The 21,953-nt window shown below is 48.4% G+C and overlaps 1 protein-coding gene across 6 annotated transcripts; it reads left to right on the plus strand.

Moving 5' to 3' along the window:
* Positions 1 to 2,042: 2,042 nt before the first annotated feature.
* On the plus strand, positions 2,043 to 21,638 carry PRR7 (proline rich 7, synaptic). Of its 6 annotated transcripts, none has more exons than XM_048490947.1 (4): positions 13,550 to 14,149; positions 15,615 to 15,683; positions 19,191 to 20,194; positions 20,916 to 21,638. In XM_048490947.1, exons 3-4 carry the CDS (start codon positions 19,864 to 19,866, stop codon positions 21,302 to 21,304), a joined length of 720 nt encoding a protein of 239 aa, XP_048346904.1. In that variant the 5' UTR covers positions 13,550 to 14,149; positions 15,615 to 15,683; positions 19,191 to 19,863; the 3' UTR covers positions 21,305 to 21,638. The 6 variants fall into 6 exon arrangements, with proteins under 6 accessions (XP_048346906.1, XP_048346905.1, XP_048346904.1 ...); XM_048490944.1 differs by lacking the exon at positions 13,550 to 14,149 and adding an exon at positions 14,164 to 15,384; XM_048490949.1 differs by lacking the exons at positions 13,550 to 14,149; positions 15,615 to 15,683 and adding an exon at positions 2,043 to 2,191.
* Positions 21,639 to 21,953: the final 315 nt, after the last annotated feature.

Below are 21,953 nucleotides of genomic sequence, written 5' to 3' on the forward strand. Positions count from 1 at the left end.
AGATAGTTTATTCACCCACTCTCTCCAGCTGCAGCAGCACAATTTCTAATATTCTGAAATAAGGCTTGATTAGTCTGTTCTCTTGATGAGCATAATTCTCAGCCTTCTGCAGTCATCACATAATTTGACTAGATTACATTGTGTTCAAAGCCTGTGCTTGTATTATGTTTTACATCCTGATCTTATTCAGCATTTGGGGTACCTAAAGCCACATTTCAGTATAAAAGTTTGAGTTGTAAATTGAATCCGGAGTCTGCATTTGGTATACTGTAATGGATGCTTAGCCTCCTGCTTTCCCCAGCAAATAATAGTAATTTTTAGACCATCTTTCCTAAACAATATGCCCACCCTTGACCTTTTAGCTGCAGGCAGGAGTGCTGATGAGTGTGCCAGTGCTCTGTATCAGAGTACTAGTTAATGCTAAACTAACACTTTGAAGTGATAGCGTGCAACTGTGCTGTCTTTTGGGCTGGCTGTATTCTGCTAAAAATAAAAGTCAACATTCTGTACCAAGGAAACTTGCATTTTGCACTTGAACGAGTTACGTCAATCCTGAAGCTAATTAATTTGCATAATATCATTGTACTATTTTGGGTGAATACAGTATTCAGTCTATTTTGGCAAAGGTGGACTTGGCAGGGGAAGGCGAGATGGGAGGGCGATGCTAAACTCAGCTGCCTGGCCAACATTTGTCTTTTCTCTCCCTTTCCAAGGGTTCTTAAGAACCTCCATCGCCTTTTAATTGGTATGGTCTTGGAGGTGCCAGCTTGGCTTGGATGCAGAGAGCAAATTCTTTGTTTCCCCACGACCATGCACGGTTAAAGGTATTCCAGCGCCTTTAAATAACATTCCCTTTGGAAAAGAGGGCGGAGGGTGCTTTTTCCTGTGTTTTTTCCATCCTGCCTGGGAAGAGACGTGTGGTCTCGCTGCGTTTTCTCCAAATGACGTTTCCTAAGCAATAAGATCAAGAAGAGCAAAGCGCTGACTGAGTCAGAGGAGGGCGTACTGGCGGTAGGGGGCGCCCGCCTCTCGTCTGCTGGACTCCAGGTTGAAAGCATTGCTCTGCAGTAGTAGGTTGACTGGGAAATCGCCCCTGAAGGAGGGGGAGGGGGGGACGGACGGACGGACGTATTTGATCTTGCTTGAGATAGAATAATGGGATGCACCACATTATTCTACACGGATATGGGAAATACCTCGGGTTTTTCGAAAGCGGTGCCAGAGTAATGAACCCGAAGCTGTTCTTGCAACACCCAAGCTTTCTCCAGGACCGTACTCTGGCCACACTGCTGTTTTAAAGGAAGATTTAGTCGCAAGATCATTTGTAACGGCCCCTCAGCCGACTTCTGTTTGCTCCACACACACTGGGAAGGCAGAGAGTAACACGATTGAAAATGTGGTTAGACTGGAGCATCTAATTCTTTTTTTTTCACTGCACTATTAGCGTGCACACGCCAAATCCACAGGTCTAGAACGGAATCTCCTAGCTGAGCCATTTGCCCTGAGATAGGATATCCTGTGCTTCATTCTCGCCCCCAAAGCTGCCCTGACCGTGACCGATCTTGGAAATTTCCAAGGCACGTCGCTTCCATTGTTGCAATGCTGCTTTCCTTCCGGAAAATTCCTCCTCGTCTGTGGTTGGAAACCAGTCAGGGTGTCTCGTTTCGCGTTATCGGGCTGGAGTGGAACGGGTTCCCCCCTCCCCCTCCAAGCCCGCCATCTCCGTAACCAACAGGACCTCCTGAGCGGGGAGCAACAGCAGCACTTTGGGATATCAGGTGAACTGAGGCTGGGGAGAGGACAGAAAGTTTGGAAAGGTCGTTTCGACACACCTCTCCCTTCCAGCGCTGAGCAACTCAGCTCGGGAACCTTCTGGGGGTGGCAGCAGCAGGCTGTCTGCTTCAGTTCTGGAACTTCTTGCCCTGACTTCCGATTTGAACGCTGCGGTTGAAAAAGATGGAGAAGGGAGATTTACGAGCGGTTTTGGCACTGCTGCCATTTGGCTGGGTAAAAAGCAGCGCCGTTCCCATGATACTTTACAGATGAGGAAGCGTGTTCATTCCGGGGGAGGGGGCAGGACGATGTTTTCCCTGACAAATGGTTCAAATTAAAACTCTCCCTGCAGCCCAAGAAGTCCATCAGCCATGTCTTTTTCTCATTAGCGACAGCCTGGAAGGTCCCGCTTTGGATGGTAAGATGCTATTTTAAAACTATTGAGGCAAGAATCTCAAAAGGGCAGTGTGGAGGAAACTGACCACGGGGAAAGGTCACCGGCTCCCCTCAGGTTTGCAGAGTGCCAGCCATTTAAGGGGAAATGGTACACTGAACTGCAGCCACTTGTCAGGAAGACCCCAAACCCCTTCTCCATTATAAAGCACCTACAGAAGGGGAAATGTGTGGAGTAAACACATTTCCTACCACCTTCTTGTTCTCCTAAGATCTGTCCTTCAGCAACTTGTAGTTCTTCCAGTCCCATGACCTGATGTTTACCTCAAATGTGAAGCTTAAAAAGAAAAAAATAAAGCAAAAAGTCTCCAGGGTTATCAGAAGCAGGAAAGGGAAATTTTTGCTCCCTGAAAGAATGGCTTCCCTTTGTCTCCATGATCTGGTAAGCCTGGTCTTGCTTATTCAAAGTGTGAAATGCTGAAACACGCAACATGACATTGTTCAACCATAGTGAATGGAGACCATGGTCTGACACCAAATTTCAAAGTTCTGAGTCACCTTGCCCAAGGTTAAGCATAGATCAGTTCTTAAGTTAGGGAAGCTTTGGAGCACCTTCCTCAGGGGAAGAGCCCATCTCTGCCTGAGGTGGCATTGGAGAGAAAGAGTTGTGGCTGAGTGGTAGAGTATGCACTTTAGATTCAGAGGCCTTCAGATTCAGTCAGACTCTCAACATGCACCTGACCAAGTGGAAAGCAATCCACAAAAGATATGCTGGAATAAAGTGTCTTAATGTCTAAAGGCAAGTCAAAATAACAAAGGCTACCTCAAGGCTCCCATACGCGTATGAGTAACTCCCACGGAGAAAGGTAAATGAATGTAACGTGTGTTAGTGCATGTGGCAAAAGATCAAAGAAGGCTAAAGTCCTTCACAAATTGCTATTTGCCACTGTTAATGTTTAAAGGTGCCAGAGAGAGGCTTTTGTTTATTTTTGACGCAGCAGACTTAACATTTGGAATTATTTCCAAATACTAAAGCTCAGAGTCAGCAGTGCCTGGAAAGCTGCTGCCGGTCAGGTGAGACAGATCAGTTGGGAGATGTTAAGCCCACTTCATTCCTTTGGATTGTGCCCACTGATGGATTTCCTGTCATTTGTTCATTCTGCCAGCAGCTGCTCTCCTTTTACCACCTGAGACCTGAACTGGGAGCCTCTTGAGGACAGCAGCCCCATTATCTGACTGTGTGAAATTAGCGTTCCTGAAGGCTCCTTGCTTGACATAAGCAGCCACAGCTCTTCTCTGTGCTTCTCGCTTTAAATGGGCCAATCCTGAGGCTACTGACTGTGTCCCAGCGACATTTTCTGCACTCTCTTGCAGGAGACTGCTGAGTGCAGTTTGTTATCTTGGGAACAGTTGCTATAGAAACAGGCGGAGGTGGGAAGATTTTTCCCCCAGCAGGAAAGGGGGCATTTTAGGCTAAAATCCCTTGGATAATATCTATTGTGAAACTTCAGCAGTCTTTATCTTGGAGACTTGATACCTCAGTCCAGCCTTGGACATTTGCTGTCCTAGAGATGCAGAATGTATTCACAGCAGCAGTGCAAAGGGGGATCTGCCCTTAGGGGTTGAGGCATATAGCATCTTTGGGACTCCACCCAACTCATTGCTGTTCTCCAGAAACTCCTAAGAGAACAGTCATCTCATACCTGCCACAGTTTCAATGCACAGCTCTTGATTGAACGCACGGGGAAAGTTGTTTTGTAAATCCAAACTCCTCCTCCTCCTCCAGTATTGTCAAGCCTAATTGACAACAGCCTTTCCAAGGTCTCCATAACTGATCTTTTAGACCTAAGATCACTTTGGCTGGAGCTTTCAGGAACTAAGCCATGGACCTTGTGCATTCAAACCATATGTGCCACTGAGTTATACTATCCCTGGTTCATCATGCCACTATCTGGTTTTTACATTTTTAGCTAAGTCTTCCTTTAAGGAGCTTAGGGTAGTGTACATTGTTTCCTCCCTTGCAAAGCATCACAACAACCCTGTGAGGTAGGTTAGGCTGAGTGTGACTTCATCATCCTAATGAGAGAGTGTTGATTTGGCTCCAAGCTTCCCCAGTTCTAATCTGCCGCTCTAATCACTACAGTGTATTGGCCATTCTTCTTCTTCTTCTTCTTCTTCTTCTTCTTCTTCTTCTTCTTCTTCTTCTTCTTCTTCTTCTCCTCCTCCTCCTCCTCCTCCTCCTCCTCCTCCTCCTCCTCCTCCTCATTATTATTATTATTATTATTATTATTATTATTATTATTATTATTATTATTATTATTATTATTATTATTATTTATTAGGCTTGATAGACTGCCCAACCCCCGAAGGGCTCTGGACTTACTCTGCCAACAGCTATTCCTTCATCCCTTGTGCAACCATTCACTCAGAATGCCCCACACAGAAATACTTTTTCTGTATAAAAATGTTCACTATAGAAAATAAAAGTGAACTGGAGTTACCTGCTCATCAGTCCTGCACAGAGCTAAATTTTATAGCAAAATACCTGACAACAGTAAATGTACAAAGTCAAGACAGACAAAGGGGCTGAATGAAGCTGAAAAGGAAGGCTGGCACGAATTGCATGAAAAAGTTCATGTGCAACATATGTTGATATCTTTGTATCATTTCTTAGCCTCCTTTCTCCCAACAGTGGACTCCAGGTGAGTTACAGAGTTAATCTAAAACAATAACATGCACACCTTGTACAACAACAGAGTCCAAATCCAGGAACCCAGCACACAAACACCAATCAATCAAAGGGCCTATTCCTTAAATGAAAGGCTGTCTGAACAAATTGGCTTTACATAGCCTTTGAAAAATTAACAAAGCAGAGGACTTCCTGGAAAATACAGGAAAGCTTATAGTGCCTTTGTTATATTGACAAACTAACGCTGGGGTATGTATCTGAGAAGCCAAAGTTAACCAACTGTGAAATGTTACTTTAAGTAGCATCCTGCTGTGTGATTTTTTGGCATTGTGTAATATGTAATTTTAAGGATTGTGCTTTTGTTTCAGTTCCGTTCAGATTTCTGCTTGGTTCTAGATTTCTGTAATCCAGATCCAATTGCATTGTTAATTGAATGCCCCATCCTGTTGATTGGATTTGGCTGGTACTGTGGAATGCACCTTGAATCTCAGAGACAAAGGTGGACTATAAATAAGACAAACACATATACAGTGCAGTCCTGAGCAAAATTACACCCTTGTAAATCCATTGAAGTGACAGGGTTAATAAGGGTGCAACTCTACATAGGACAGCACTGTAAATTACTCTAACATAACCATCTCAATGGGAAATTGCCCTACAAATCTAAAGTTCTCACACTGCATTGGAGTGTAAATTCTGAGGACAAATATTGAAGTCAAAAACCAAACCTTAAAAATGAAATGTGGAGAGATTTCAGAACATTTCAAAGAATTATTTCCGTCTTACTCTGAGCCCTGTTCACAGACTTCTTTGTCTTGAACTGTCTTCTGCAGGGAAGATGCTTCCCCTACAGACATTTCAAGACTATGCCTGCCCTGGCTGTATTTCAACTTTGCCTTTTCTCCCCTCATATCTATTTAGCAACCTGATGTTCTGCTTTCCTGGGATGAGCCGTAGGAGGCTCTTCTGCAGGGGTGAGCGATGCTCTCAGCTGTTGCTAGGAAACAGCTCCTCACCCAGCACAGCACGTGGCTGATGGCTGCAGGTTTTGGGGGGGATATTCCCTCCTTTCTCTCAGTTCCAATCTTGGCCTGTGCTGCTGAGATTCCAACTGCAAACACAGTATTTTAACATTGTTTTTAATTGGAGAAGGTTGCAATCACAGGTTCCCTGTTCTGAGGTGCCCAGGTTCATCCCTTTTCTTTAAAAACAAATCGTAGACACTCTGCCCGTTGGAATCCACCCATCCCGTTTACACTCTTGTGTCATTGGCTGAAATGCAGGTAGCACTGCCAGCTTCTGATAGCTATAGAACTCATCTGGCAAGGAACTACGAGGCAGAGGACAGTAGAGGCCAACAGTTTTGGCAGATGTGCCCTATGAGAGCTATAAGAGAACTATACGAATGTGCTACTCTAATGCACATTACAGTGCCAGCATAGGTTCCCATGTTGTGGTTTGATTTTGCCTTTGCTGAGCTGGGGATTAGGCAGTTGTGTAGAGCAGAACTGGCTGACAGGATCAGAGAGCCCAGTTTGATACCATAAAAGGCCTACAGGGCTTCCATGTTCTGGTATGCCATTAGCCCTACCATCCATGCCCCATATATGGCTGGCCTGCCAAAGGACACAGAACACGAATGCTACTGGGCTCTTGGGAGGCAAATGCCCCTTTTCGTGCAGCAGGAGGTAGAGGTTATTTGTCAGGAGCAAATGGTAAAGAGCTGGAGAGAGAAGTCGTCCACCACAGGAACAGATGCCCTCTTTACAGAGTGTGTTAGTAAAACCAGGAGAACACAATGGAAGGACTGAGCACTGAGGCATTATTTTTGCAAAAGAATAGGCATCCACCAGTGGCCTGTTTCAGTCAGTATGCAGCGTTCCATGTGTGATGCTGAGTAAGCCCCAGTTTCTTCCCACACAAAGGAAGTGCTATTCTGGGTCACATTCCTCAGGGGGCAGTGGCCACAGCACAACTTAGCTGACTCATGACAAGTAACCCTTTGCGCCAACACTTGGAGCATCTTGAAATTCCCAGATAATTCACTCATGGGAAAGAGCATTCAATCTTTCATGGAAAATGTGACAGAAAGGTAACTACTCCCTATTACTGCAGCCAACCACCCATGGCCCATTTCACACTGCATACTTCCTTCCCACAAGGCAGCTGCCACTCAGTGTTTCCCTCTTGATCGCATTCTTCATCCAACTTCTGGATTTCTTGGCTCTGAGGCAGATATCCCATCCCAAATCTCCCTGGTTCGGTTCCACAGGTCAACCAACCTCTCATTTTTAGTATGATGCTTTGGCTTTTCCCACCCTGGGGGGGAGGGGGGAGAGGGACCTATCAGTAAAAGTATCTGCATGTGATCCCATCAGTAGTAGCAAATGAGAAACAATATGGGCCTGTGATGTGACAGCAGAATGAGCTAATGGCATTGGGAACAGGCTTATCAAAAGCAAGTTGGAACTGCTTGTCCCTGTGCTGCTGAAACCTGTTGCTGGTTCAACTGCAGCCCAGAAGGCTTCCAGACGGAGCAGCCTGATGCCACAGCAAAGGAAGTCTCAGGACTGAGCTGGCCCTGAGGTGCCCACCCATGCCCGATGCTTTGCTTTTTCTTTCTGGCCTTCGTGCTGGAACTCAGAGCTCCCATTTCAAAGGAGACCACTGATGTGTGGTTGCTTCTGACTTATGACAACTCATAGATGTGTACGAAAGATTATTGATTATGAGAAGGTAACTTACAATTTTGTAATCAGTCATCAATCATACACATTGAGGGTCTCCTTGGAAACAGGAACTCTGAATTCATGTCACCGCCTACTAAGCCAGTAGTGAATACTGTCCTGTAACTGAACTGTGTTCAGTTCTGGTCGCCACATCTCAAAAAGGATATTGAAGAGATAGAAAAAGTGCAGAAAAGGGCAACGAGGATGATTGAGGGACTGGAGCACCTTCCTTGTGAGGAGAGGCTGCAGCGTTTGGGACTCTTTAGTTTGGAGAGGAGACGGCTGAGGGGGGATATGATTGAAGTCTATAAAATTATGCATGGGATAGAAAATGTTGACAGAGAGAAATTTTTCTCTCTTTCTCACAATACTAGAACCAGGGGCCATACATTGAAAATGCTGGGGGGAAGAATTAGGACTAATAAAAGGAAACACTTCTTCACGCAACGTGTGATTGGTGTTTGGAATATGCTGCCACAGGAGGTGGTGATGGCCACTAACCTGGATAGCTTTAAAAGGGGCTTGGACAGATTTATGGAGGAGAAGTCGATTTATGGCTACCAATCTTGATCCTCTTTGATCTGAGATTGCAAATGCCTTAACAGTCCAGGTGCTCGGGAGCAACAGCCGCAGAAGGCCATTGCTTTCACATCCTGCATGTGAGCTCCCAAAGGCACCTGGTGGGCCACTGCGAGTAGCAGAGAGCTGGACTAGATGGACTCTGGTCTGATCCAGCTGGCTTGTTCTTATGTTCTTATGAGAACTTTATCATACTCAGAAATCTGGGAAAGCAGGAGAGTGCAGTAGAGCCAAGTACTCTCACACAAGTACCTTCCTTTTGATCCCCTCACGATTGGTGCCCCCCTCCCCCCGTACTTATTTGCAGGAAAGGCGCCCTTCACATACCTTCTGTGCTTTTCTGCATTATTGACAGTCAACATTACAAAGCATTCAGTTCTGTTTACTGAAGACAGAACTAGGGTGGGGAAGAAGGCTTTAGATCAGGAAGCTGGTGGCTTCCCTTGCAGGACCTGGCAGTCAGCTCTTCCTGTAGCCTCCTTTCCCTTCCTTGTCAGAAGGATCTGCAGCAACTGCTCCTCATATTTTGTTTTTGCCTCCCTCCTCCTTTTTTTTTTTTTTGGAGGGGAGCAAGCCTTCAGATGCAAACAGGAGGCTTCCATACCAGCCTACACACTTTTGCAACAATTACCCATCCAGCCGGTGAGTGTCTGGGAGACTGGGATTCAGGAGGAATGATTGAGACATTCAGGAGAAGGGGGGGGGGATCATTTTGTGAATATATTGATTGCTTAGATGGGCTTATTGAAATGTTCGTTCTATTTACTGTATTTAGATATGCTGATTTTTATTTGGGGTTTTTGTTAACTGCTTGAGCAGTTTTGGAAAGGTGAAATAGAAATATTCAGATAAACAAATACAGATGGAAATTTTGGCTGCAAGAGCCTCTCACGGAATTTTTAGCAGAATGATGGCTCTGAACTTGTTCTAAGTGCTAAATGCATCTTTGGTGGTAATAACAAATCAGGGGTATATAAATCTTAATCAGGGAACTTTATTTTACAACATGGATTTTGTCAATTTAATAGTCCATAAGCATTTTCCATTTTCATATATATTTCACATGCAAGACTTGCAGTGGTGCCATCCTAAACAGAATTCCCCCTTTGAATTCCATTGGCTTAGAAGGGTGCCACTCGGCTTGTGATTCCACTGAAACTTGAACCAAACCTGAACCCCAAAACTGGTTCAGAGAGAGTTCCCCTTGCTAATGACGCACAACCTAAATTAGATTGGTAACCTGAGCAGAGGCTGAACAAAACAGAAAAAGGGGCAGCTGGTATAGCATAAGTGGTTCAATAGTCAGGTATATCATCTCCTATTTTCTTACTCTCTTGGGAGGATGGGGCCCTTTCCAGATCTTTTTTTCACTTCCTGTCTGCTCTGCCCCTGCCTCCTCCTTCAAAGGCTAAAATGACCTTGGAAAGAGTCCTGCTCCCCCTCCCATCTTTTTATTGCCAGGAACTAAGGCTTGAATGCTGGCAATACTGTTTAGTTGCCTACCAACAGCCCAAAAGAGCATTAATTTATTAAGGCTACAGGTGCTGCTTCTATTATTTGGGGCTTTTAAATCCCCAAATTTATTATTTAAGATTTTGGGGGTACTTCTGGTAGGGGGGGGTTCCTTTATATAAAGATCTTTGTTACCTCTTCATGAATTCAATCTCCATATTTAACTATCAATAGATTGGGTCATGTTAAGGATTAGATTTTGACAAGCAGGGACATGCAATGAACTTGTGGGTGTGGCCATCTTGTTCTGCATGCCTTTGCTTCCTCTCCTCTTCCCCACCCCTTCTCTCAGTTCCTTTTCCCTTCCCCACCTTCTCTTACTCTCACTTCTCTTTTTCCCTATTTCTCCCTTCCCCCTTCTATCACTCTCTTTGTGTCTCCACCACTCCATCATTTACTTGGAACTGGCATCACCACGTCCTCCTCCCTCATGTGGCTGCAGCAAGGGGGGTATGGCATGGCGGGAGGCAGGGGCACAGTGATGTAGGTATAGATTTTTATACGGGAGGGGTTTGGGGTGGGGCCATGCCCCCACCAGCCCCTGGGAGCATGACCATGCCTCTCTAAGCCCCGCCCCCAGCCTCAGTGCTTATAAAAGCATCTCTTCGAGGCCAGGAACAACAGACTCCCTGCCCCCCATCCCCCGCCCACCCCCCTCCCCACCGGCAGCCGGAAGTCCCTTCTGCCCTCCCCTCTGGGCAGAGGTGAAGCTAGGAAAAATGGAGCCCTGTGCAAAATCTGAGTTTTGCGGGGGAGCCACCATGGCCGGCCACTGTGCTGCTGGAATCCATCCCCAAACAGCATCACTTTCAATGCTGTTTCAACTAGGGAACCCAGATTCTCCTTTTAAATCCACCTTAAAGGGAGACTCTGGGGTCTTCAGTTAAAACAACATTGAAAGTGATGCTGTTTTGGGGACCTCAGATTCTCCCTTTAAATCCATGCTGAAGGGGGTGGATTTAAAAGGAGAACCTGGGGAAATTTGGGGTGTGTGTGCATGCTGTCAGGGGTGCAATTGTTAAGCTAGCAGCACCAAACTTTCAGGGTATCTTTGGGAGACTCTCCTGGTGATACCACCCAGGTTTGGTGAAGTTTGGTTCAGGGGGTCCAAAGTTATGGTCCCTCAAAGATGTAGCCCCATCTTCTATTAGCTCCCATTAGAAACAATGGGGGCACTGCTGCCTCAGCCTCAGAGGCTGCTGAAGACAGACCACACTGGGGTTGCTTGAGGTGGTTCCTTCTCCCGCATCTGCAGGGGAGCTGCACCACTGTCAGCTCCCCTGCCCTCATTGTTACTGTTTTTAGTTTTTAGATTCTTCTGCAAACTTTTGTGGGAAAATCTTTCTTCTCTCTGTCTAGCTCCAATGTGAGGATTAGATGGGGCCATGTTAAAAATTAGATATACTGATTTTGGCTTGACAAAAAATATCACAAGAATTGGGAACTTCAGCTGTAGGCTGGATGTCCCATCTGCTCAGTGGCAAGCTTACTGAAAAGCCTTTGGAAACCACTGTCTCTCAGTCCTTTTGTCTGTTGAATGGGATCATGCTAGCCAATCTTACAAGGTTCCTATAAGGGTTACTTAGATTGTATACAAGGAGCTTTCAGCTTTATGAGGAAAAGCACTTATTGTTATCATTATCAGAAGTACCATTATTAGGCATACATAACAATGTGTGTTTGTGTAAAAGTACTGTCAGGTCACAGCCATCTTGTAGTAACTTCATAGACTTTTTCAAGGCAAGAGATGTTCAGAAGTGGTTTGCCACTGTCTGCCTCTATGACCCTGGTATTCCTCAGTGGCCACTCATCCAAATACTAACTGGGGCCAAGCCTGCTTATCTTCCAAGATCTGACAAGACTGCGCTAGCCAGGACCACTAAGGCCTGAGCACATGTAATAAGAGAGATGGTTAAATAGCTTACCCAAATATGTTTTTAACTCTCATTGATTCATGCATCCCTTGAAAAACTAGGGTTAATATAATTCTTGTTTAAGCTTGTGCCTAGGATGAAACCATTCTAAAATTCAGAAAGAAGGCTGCTAACAGATTTGCAGTAATCAGGACCAATGCTTTGCCTCAATTTGCTGTCTCAGAACTTACATTTAGGGTGGGATTGGTGATATAAAATTCAAGGGTTTCTGCTTTCAGAATATTGTGTAGAATCACTCCTTCTCTGAAACGCACTTTGTCCTGTCTCAGTCCCTGTCCATGTGCTATTGGTTGCAGTAAGGCAAAATTTACTTCCCTGCTGAGGTGACTGAATTAACCCAGGTGAGCTTTATCTCCTTGGAGTAACTTGCCTCTCTGTGATGTAGAATGTGTGATAAAACAGTTGTGCAGATATATTCCAGTGGGCTTATGAAGAGGCTTACATTGGCATTCATTGTTTATCTCTATTTCTTCCATTTTGAGGGCATGAACTTTTCATACTCCGTCCTGGTACCTTTCCCCTGCCCCCTGCCCCCTACCAACCCCAACCCCCCCCCCCAAAACCACTCTCTCCTTGGCTCCCCAGCTCCACTCCCCCAAAGCTCTGCCAGGCAAGCATGAGACTTTTCATTAACTACTAATGAATGGGAGCTCCATGTATTTCTCTCAGCTCTGTCACCATGACAGCAGAACGGAAAGGCCTGCAGGCTGCATTATTGCTGCCACCCCCCCCCCCTTTTCTCTGCAGTCGGGAATGGCAACTGTCAGCTCTGCGGAGAGCACATGGCTGAGGGGAGGCGACATGCAGATCTGCCCCAGGCTTCTCCACTCATTCAGCGCCCCATCCCTTATCCAAAAGTTAAGGCCAGGCACGGTCATCTGGATTCTAGTTGGTTTCTGCAGAGAAATGTTGAGGGCGGGCACAAGCATGAGCCCAGTGCTAGAACTCTTCCAGACTGGCATCAAGAAGGAACAGAACGCACAGATGGCAGTGCGCGTTGCTGGTCCCCGTCAGCTCAAAGTGAAGCTATTTATGTCTTTCCATCCTCCCTACATGATGGAGTGAAGCTGGTTAGAAGCCACCCAGAATTTGCTGCAGGAGGGTGGTGGTGGGGAGACCTTTAGCAACTTTTTTTGGGGAAAGGACAAAGCTAAGGAAAGAACAAAAGTATGGGGCCAGCCTCCATCCTTACTCTAGAGTGAAATCCCTGGGGTTTGGCTTTCCATCCTTCCACCCACATTCTTTACCTTCAGCAAGCCAGGGGCCCAGCTTCTGAAGTATGGGGGAGCGTAAATGGGACGTAGCCTTCTACTCCTTGAGTTTGCCCTCTCCTGTGCTCTCTCATAGGAATGCGAACTGGCCACCAACAAGGCAGAAGGCAAGGCCAGGCCTTCAAATCAAATTTACAGTTCCAGATCCTGAGAGTAATAGATGACACAGATCCCCATCCCCATCAGTGAGAATTTGGAGATTTAAACGATTAAGCTTTTTTTTTTTTTTGGGGGGGGGGGGGGGTACTTTTGCTCTGTTATGTTCCGCAACATATGAGTCTAGGAATAGATGCTCCTCTTGCGTGTGCATGTGCGGGGGAAGGCTATGAATCAAGGCCCCAGTCCTAGGGACTATTCTTGGCTCGGAAAATGGGGAGTGAGGAGAGATCACGGATTTTTCTAAAGGGCGGGGGGGTGGGGGAGAGAAGACCTCCTCCTGGGATCTATCGGAGCCTCCCCACCCCTTTCTGCCCTGGCGCGCTGTCCCGTGCAGGAGCTGCCTGCAGGCATCCGTGACGTGTGAAGAAAGAGACCCGCCCGGATCGGAAAGGGCAGCGAGGGAGCCAAGCAAATCCCGGCAGGAAATTCCAACCACGGGAGCAGAAAGGAGCCCCGCCGGGGATCAGCCAGCCCGGTGCGTTCCTCTCCCCACGGCAGCCAGCCCGAGTCCCTTGGCGCTGATCCGGCCTCCCCCCTCTCCACTCCGGAGGGGTGGCGGGCCCGGGAATTTCTCCTCGGAGAGCCCCCTCCCCAGCCCCCGAGCGGGGCAGGAAGAGGCTGGCGGCGGCGGCTGCTGCTGCTGCTGCTGCCGCCGCCGCCGCCACCGGAGGGAGGAGCCGGCGGGCGGGCGGGGCTGGCAGCGGGCGAGGCAGGAGCGGCGGAGAGACGGGGAGCAGAGACGCGTGAGCCGCCGAGGAGACAAAGACAGCGAGTCCCTCCCGGCGGCGGCGCTGCCCGCGTGGAGGCCGCGGCACCGGCAATGGGCAAAGCGAGCGCCGGGCAGCCCGAGCACGCCGGACGGTGCGCCCCGTGATCTCCAACAGGGGGCCTCCCCCCCAGGCTGCTTTCCTGCCCCGACCGACCCACCGACCGAAGGCTGCTGGGGGATGGCTTTGCCGACTCCCCAAGATGGGACTCCTCCGGGCGATCCCTGATCTCGGGGCTGCAGGAGGCGAGGAGAAGAAGGAGGAGAGATCCCCCTGCTGCAGCCTGGTCCCGTTAACGCGAGCCGGGGAAGGCGCCGCCGACCTCCCAGAGCTGCGCGCTCAGGTGCCTGCCCCCCACCCCCAGCGCGCCCCGCCGCCGCCACGCATTTGGCAGAAGGGACGGCCCCTCGGCCGCCCTGTCCCAAGTGCTGCTGCTGTCCCATCTGGGGCTACGATTGGGATGCTGGCCCCTCCCCCCCTCCGCGGAGCGAGGAGGAGGAGGCACCGGCAGGGAAGACGACCTGGCATTGGCGCTTCATTCGTTGCCTCCTGTTGCTTTGGGCGCCGGTGACTTTGCATGGTCAGGGAAGGTGGCATGGTTGCCCGCGGCCCGCGGCTGGCAGTAGACCTGGAAGGAGGCGACTGGCAGTGTGGAGGAGGAAAGAAAGAAACGGGGGGGGGGGGGGGCGAAGCCGAGAGAAGCAGGACTAACGCGCTCTTATGTGCCTGAGTGAACGCGCGCCCGTCTGTGTGTGGTTGAGGTTCCTGAGCAAAACGCCACCTCCGCCGCGCGCACATGGGGGGTGGGGTGGGGTGGGGGGTGGACAGTTCGGCAAAGATCGATGCATGCTGGCAGGCGGGACAATGTCTTAGGGAGGGACTGTCCCTAAGCAGGCTGCGGCCACTGCCACAATAGAAATAGCCATCCCAGAGTTTGACACGACTCTAAGTGTCATACATATATCTACACGAATGGTGGAGAAGACGAGGGGGGGGGGGCGGGATTTCCTACCTAGACCACACTGGCTTCTCTGGAGGCAGAATTGCAAAGCTGGAGGCTGTTAAGGAGTAAAGGGGGTTAATCTGCCCTGTGCGGGGGGTGGGGGGGGGGAGATGAACCAAGTGCCCTCTCCTTTTCATTTTAAATCCTCAGTTGGGGAGTGGGGCAGAGGACAAAGTGTTAAAGCACATATGAGAGAGCAGGGAAAACTCTCTCTCTCTCTCTCTCTCTCTCTCTGTGTGTGTGTGTGTGTGTGTGTGTGTGTGTGTGTGTGTGTGTGTGTGTGTGTGTGTGTGTGTGTGTGTGTGTGTGTGTGTGTGTGTGTTGGGCAGCTTCAATGGCAGGGTGCAGCACCCTGGCCTGGCCTTCTCCAAACCTCATCTGTAAAAGAAGCATCTGTCAGAGGCCAACCCATGTTTTCCACAACTCTCTAAACCCAATTAGGTGGTTAGTTCCTATAAGAGGGGGTTCCTTAGGAGCCATGAAGACCCACTGGAGGCTGCAGCTGTAAGGTGGTGAAGAAGGCTTCAACCCCAGGATGAGCCAGGGTGGCCCTCTGGCAACCTGTGCTTTTTAAGGTGTGCTGCTAAGATGGAGTACTTTGATGCAATGCCCCCTGTCCCCATGCAACATGCTAGCCATTTCTTTCTACTTTCTGTTGCTGCATATGCCTCACACTAGGCCAAATTCATGCCAAGGAGCTATCCTTGCCAAGGAGGCTGAGGCTTCACTTTGACATTTGTGGTCATGATTTTGGGTGGTGGAATCCACGCCCACCACAAGGATTGTTGTTTCCTTTTATCCTAAGGGGGAAGAAGAGGAGGCAGGAGGCCACACTCTGCCCTGTTGGAACTCTCTCTCAACAGCAGGCAAATTGGTGAGCTATGCAAAGACCTCATGCATGTTTTGAGGGAAAGACTCTTTCTCGTCTTAATTATTAGGAGCTTTTTTTAAAAAAAAAACCCTCACAGACATTGAATGTAAAGCATTAGGTTACTGGGACAGTGGGCTGACTTCAGTTCTTGCTGCCTGTATATATAAGAACTGTGCCACTCTTCTCTTTTTGGAAAGGCTACTCGTGTGAACTAGAAATGCTTCCGCATAGAAACTGTCAGTGTTATTTCGGCCTGGCCTTGGTGATGGTATTGAAAAGGGATCCTGTGTAGGGTTTTTCAGTGCAACAAACTTTCAGAGGTGGTTTCCTGTCACCTGCCTCTGTATAGCAACCCTGGTATTCTTTGGTGGTTTCCCATCTTTCCGCTTTTCATGGCTGCATTATTAAGGCTGACCCTGTTAAGATTCCAAAATCTGATGAGATTGGGCTAGCCAGGGTGCCTTAGTGCCATCAGTACTCCATTGCACTGCTGTACTAAGGATTGTGAGTCAGTAAGGATTCTGTTGTTGGCTTCGGAATGACTGTAGTTGGTATTTTCCCTGCTGGTGAGTATGGAGTTCATATTCTTCTAGGCTCTGAGTTGGATTGTGCTGTTCCCCTGTACTGCAGTATATTCAGGAAGATTTAAGGAGCTTTGTGATTTTTTATTCTTGGGTTGCAGCCAACAAACTTACAAAGTCAAGGTTATTCCATATGGAGAACTGGGTTGGCTTTGCCTTAGAGTTCTGTACTCTGCTTCTAGTCCTTCTAGTCCTATTCTGTACTCTGCTGTATGGGTGGGGAGAGTCAAATTATGTGTGAGAAAAACTTATTTGTGTGTGTGGTTTGTAATCTGATTATTATGTGTATGAAGATTATTATGTGTGTGTGGTTTGTATTCTGTGAAGATTATTATGATTGGCCCTGACATTAGGCTGGGTGAAACACGCATCAGATATTGAGGTATCCTTAATGTGCAGCAGGTTATCTATTGCTCAGTTTATTACTATATTTTTGCTATTTGGTAATCTCACATAATTCTGTTTCTTCTTGTTGTACAAAGTGCTGTGCAGGGCTCTGAAGCGTTTCTTCCTGAAAACGTTAATCTGGCATTGTGAGATTGTACTGAGCTTTGGCCACATGCTTGCAGACTGTCTGTCAGGAGGGCTAGAAACTTGTTTTGTTTTTTTTAAGTTGATTCTGTGCCCACCACCAATCCTATGCTCGTGGAGTACTATTGCAGAGGACTTGTGGCCTGTGCTGTAGCATTTGTCTAACGATAGTTGGATGGTGGTCTCTTTCTTTCAGAATCCTTGAAGTTCCTTGGAGGAAAGGGATCTATTTATGAATAGATTTTGCAACATTTTGCTGAAGTCTTGAGTATCTGCAGCAGTGATTTCCCTGTCCCTGTCATATTGGCATCAAATGTTGTTCCTTGTTTTGCTTCAGTGATACTTCTTGGACAGAACCACATGACCCATTTCACACGTAATCTGTTTTTTTCCCCTTTCCATGTAGTTTGTAATTACTATATCTAATGTTCTCTAATTCATTTCTTTAATAGGCCTGTTCATTTTAACCCTAGTACTGACTTAAGTTGAAACACTTTTGCCACATAGATAGTAAAATTCATTTCAAATGTACCACCTTTTAAGGGTAATGGTCCCTGTGAATAGGGTATGGCAGCCATGGGTGACTGACTGCATCTTTCTGAGGTCATGCCAGTCCAGGAAATATTCTCATTTGGACCAGTGGCTGTGGTTGCGTTCTCTCATTGGGTACAGATTGGCTCTTCCTGTGTGTGATTTGTCTCCCTCTTCCCTCCCCCAATGACAGGTGAGCCCATCCTTTGCTTTGTGCCTTCTTTATGAAAAGAATACTGGATTAAACAGACCTTAGTCTGACCCAACAAGACTTTTCTTTTGCATTCTGAAGCAAGGCATACTCAGAATTGCATGGTTTCACAAACTAATTATGCTGTAACTGAGGGTGTGGTTTTGCTTTGTAAATTTAAAATACTCACCAGTGGACCTCAGGGATCCTCGTAGAACACATCCGACCAATGTCTGCCCAGGCAGTTTCAGTGACTGGTTGACACTCTGATGGACGGGCGGTTGCTTAGCCTAAGTAATAATAAAGAGTTCTTAAAGTGGGAGTGCTGCGCTTTAGATATGGTTGATCTCTCAATGAGCCCAAATGTTTTGGAAGTGAGCTGGGTTTGCAGGGGCCATTTTTTTGTATTCTAGTTGTAGAGTTTCTCAGAAGGGGTTTATTAGCATGTGGTGTAATCAGCTATTGTTAAACATTGGATAGCTCAGGCTATGGTACCAAGTGTCTATCAGAGGCAGTCATACATGCAAGACTCATAGCCTGACATTCTGTTTAGGGTATGCTGCTAATTCATGGATCTGCAATAAAATGTCACAGTGAGGTTGTGGCTTGAAATTGGAGGCAGAATAGTTACCACACGCACTGCTCGAGAGGCTGATGGTCAGAAATTTGGTTCCCTGCTTAGGGCTGAGGGAAGTCAAAACATGAGCTGAGCACAGCTTGGCAAGTATCTGATGTGCCATGTGGAAAGCAGACTCAGGAGGGGTGAAGGTGTGAGGTGTGTGGGTAGCGGACTTCTGTGGCAATGGTTGCTGGAGCAGATGAACACAATGGTCCATCTGGGAAGAACGGGAAGGCAGCACTTTGCAACTGTGCTGGCCTCTATTGCCTCAGAACTTTTTTTGCCGGGGGTGGGGGGTGGGTGAGTCTTGATGTTTTATTAGGCCTGCTTTCATGGAAGGACAGTTACTTATCCAGGTTCCTGATATGTTACACCTCTGATATGTTACCCGTCATCAGGGTGGAAACAGCTAGGATTGTGGGGCCCTGAGCATAGCTGGAATCTCTCTGAATTCAGGAAAACCACATGCTGGTTTGTGCTTGGGTATGTGTGCATGTTGAGTACATGTGAACAACCCTGTAGCTATGTGTAATTGGATGCCTGTATACATTCACTCATCTGGTAGGTGGTGGCTGGTATTGCCAAAGAAACTAGGATGCTTGATCAGAGGGCTATATGGACATTGTTCACCCAACTGAGCAATCCCCCCCCCCCCGAGGTTAGCCTGCCCCATGGTGGCTTGTGATAGGCTAGCCTAATGGGACTAGTGAAGGGATGTCAAATTCATTCACTACAAGGGCCGAATTTGACATAAATGTGACTTGCTTGAGCTGAGCCTGGGCAAGGGTGACTACCTCAGCTGTTGACGCTTGCCAGCCCAGAATGTAACTGAGGAGGTGGTCAGCACTGGGGACGGGGATAAACCCTCTCAAGGGCTGGACTCAGCCCCTGGGCAGCATGTTTGACACCCCTGGATTAGTGTTTAAGTTCTAATGTTGGCAGTTAAAGAGTGACTGTGTCCCTCATGAACTCTCACCTTTGCTAGTGTAAACTGAGACAGGAGTTAGAGCATGACTGTGTCCCTCCTACATTGAATGGCCTTATCTGTCTGTTTACAGAGAGAGAATTCCTGTCACTACTGCCATTGGTCCCCGAATGCCCTGACCCAGCGATGGGAAGAAGTTGGGCTGGGTGCTGGTGTTACTGGTCGTGTCACCCCAAGTATCCGAGAACGCTGCCCTTCCAAGAAGAGAGTGCAGGCCGTGCCCCCCAGCCTTCCCAGCACCCTCCTGTCCTCCACTGGGCACCTTTAGGGCCAAGAACTCCCCCCTCTCTGTGAAAGACCTAAGTTTGTTCCTGCATCCATCCAGTGAAGTGATTCCATAGCAACGGCTGCGGAGAGCGTGCAGGAGGCTGCGTGACTGGAAAGGGCTGAGCTGCTGCAGCGCATGGGCCTCGGCTCACAATTCCATTGCCTTGAATAAAAATGCCAAGGATGGTACCTGGATTGCAGTGTGGCTAAGAGTGGGTTCCGTGCCCTGTTTGCAAAACGTGAGACAATACAGTTGAGGAGATCACAGGGAAGGTTTTGGACCTATTCAATGTAACTGGACAGCAAGGGAAATGGAGACAAATCCATCTGCAGGACGAAGCTTTCCCTACCTGCTGCAGAATATCTGAGAGAGGGTCCCTCCCTCCCTCCTTCCCACCCACCCCCCATCCACCCAGCCGGAGCTGAAGATCCCTGCTTGGAAACCTCTAAGGGCCCTTCACCATTTCCCAGGCGTGAAGATGGTGATGTCCCACGGCACCTACACCTTCCTCACCTGCTTTGCTGGCTTCTGGCTGATCTGGGGGCTCATTGTGTTGCTGTGTTGCTTCTGCAGCTACTTGCGAAGGCGCATGAAACGGCGGCAGGAAGAGCGGCTGCGGGAGCAGCACTTGCGCACCCTGGAGATGGAACCTCTGCACTACGAGGGCTATGGAGGCCCTGCTTATGGGGGCCCTGCCTATGGAGGGGGCTACATGAGAAACCCACCGGGCATTGCTGTGCCCCACCGAATCCGCATTGAGCCGCATCGCCCCCACCTCCCACCCCCAAGGCCTTGGAGCTGCAGGCATGGTAAGGGCAAAGGAGATTTTAGCACTCTGTGGTGCAGCGTCCCTAACCAAAAGGCTGTTCTGGGGAGGGGCCTAGACCTGTGGATGTGTTACTGGATAGCGAGGCAGTTCTGCTGAAAGACTGCAGCCATTGAGCCATTATTCATCTAGATCCTATGGAGCTTCAACTTCTTTAGCACTGAGCTGGGAGTAACTGTTAACTGTTCAAAGGGTTATAGCAACTCTTTCATCTAGTGATGGGCAGAGAGTCCACGTGCTTCTCTAAGAAGGTGAGGGAGCTGCTGACTAGATAAAACTGCCCTTCAGACTCCCATTTCAGTTGGGTGGAACCCCAGTACCTCGGCAGGGGTCTGCAACCTGCGGCTCTCCAGATATTCATAGACTACAATCCCATCAGCCAATTGGCCATGCTAGCAGGGGCTGATGGGATTTGTAGTCCATGAACATCTGGAGAGCTGCAGGTTGAAGACCCCTACTCCAGCTCGTGATAGTTTTAGTTTAACCTGCCACATGTGGCTGTCTCGGTGCATCTGGTCCATGGACCAGGATCAGAAAAGGCATGTGAATCCTGTCTCACATGGCTTGGGAGAGGGTAGATCGTATTTCAGATGACAAGATAGAGGTGAATGTTTCCAGGACTCAAAAAGGGCTCATGGCGTAGGAATTCCCGATCTCCCTAATCAACTCCCTCCACTAAATGGCTGTGATTATTTTGCTTGCAGAGCCGGATCCGTCCAAGCCCCCTTGCTATGAGGAAGCAGTGCTGATGGCCGAGCCCCCACCACCTTACAGCGAAGTGCTGACAGACACCCGGGGCTTGTATCGCAAGATCAACGCACCCTTCCTGAGCCACGAGCAGCCGGAGAAACAGGAGCAGCCACCCAGCTATAAGCCCCTCTTTCTGGACCGGGGGTACAGCTCAGCCCTTCACCTGCCCAGCTCAGCCAGCCGGGGCCCAACCTGCACCAATATCTACCTGGAGTCGGAGAATTCGCAGCGCATCTTCCCGAGCTGGACAGACTCAGAACTCAGCACCAGAGACAGCTACGAGCCTGGGCCCTGGCACCTGCCCGTCTCAATGCCTTTATTTGGCAGGACTACTGCGGTCTAGTTATGCCAGGCACGCCACACGCTGTGTGGGACTGTGGCTGCTGGCACAGAAGCAGAATCCTGGTTCCTTTTGGGCTGTAGGAGGACAAGCCCCTTCACCCAAGCCTTCCAGCCCAACCCAGGCCTTCACAGTTGCTCTTGACCTCCCAGCTGGGCTGAGATCGGGGCTGGTCTCCCCATCTTGCCCACTCCCCTTTTTTCTGGGCCCTCGAGAGGCTCTGTTGGTGCTGACTGCAAGGCGGCCTCTGACTTGGCCTAAACTTTGTTTCCTATTTTTTGTTTGTTACATTTTGACAATAATAAAGTTTGTGGAACCTGATTTATTACAAACCTGATACTGGGTGATCGATGAGTTTGTTGTACAAGAAAAATGTGTGTGCCGTTAGAACATAAGAACATGAGAATGAGCCTGCTGGATCAGACCAGAGTCCATCGAGTCCAGCACTCTGCTACTCGCAGTGGCCCACCAGGTGCCTTTGGGAGCTCACATGCAGGATGTGAGACAAGGAGGGTGCTGCTGCTCCTGCGCACCTGGTTTGCTAAAGCATTTGCAATCTGAGATCAAGGAGGATCAAGATTGGTAGCCGTTCTTCCTCTTGTACCGCAGTAGGGAGTGAAGCAATTCCATGTGGAAGGCATCCCCTCCCACA

The sequence above is a fragment of the Sphaerodactylus townsendi genome, linkage group LG03 (genome assembly GCF_021028975.2).
Source record: "Sphaerodactylus townsendi isolate TG3544 linkage group LG03, MPM_Stown_v2.3, whole genome shotgun sequence".
Lineage (NCBI taxonomy): Eukaryota > Metazoa > Chordata > Lepidosauria > Squamata > Sphaerodactylidae > Sphaerodactylus > Sphaerodactylus townsendi.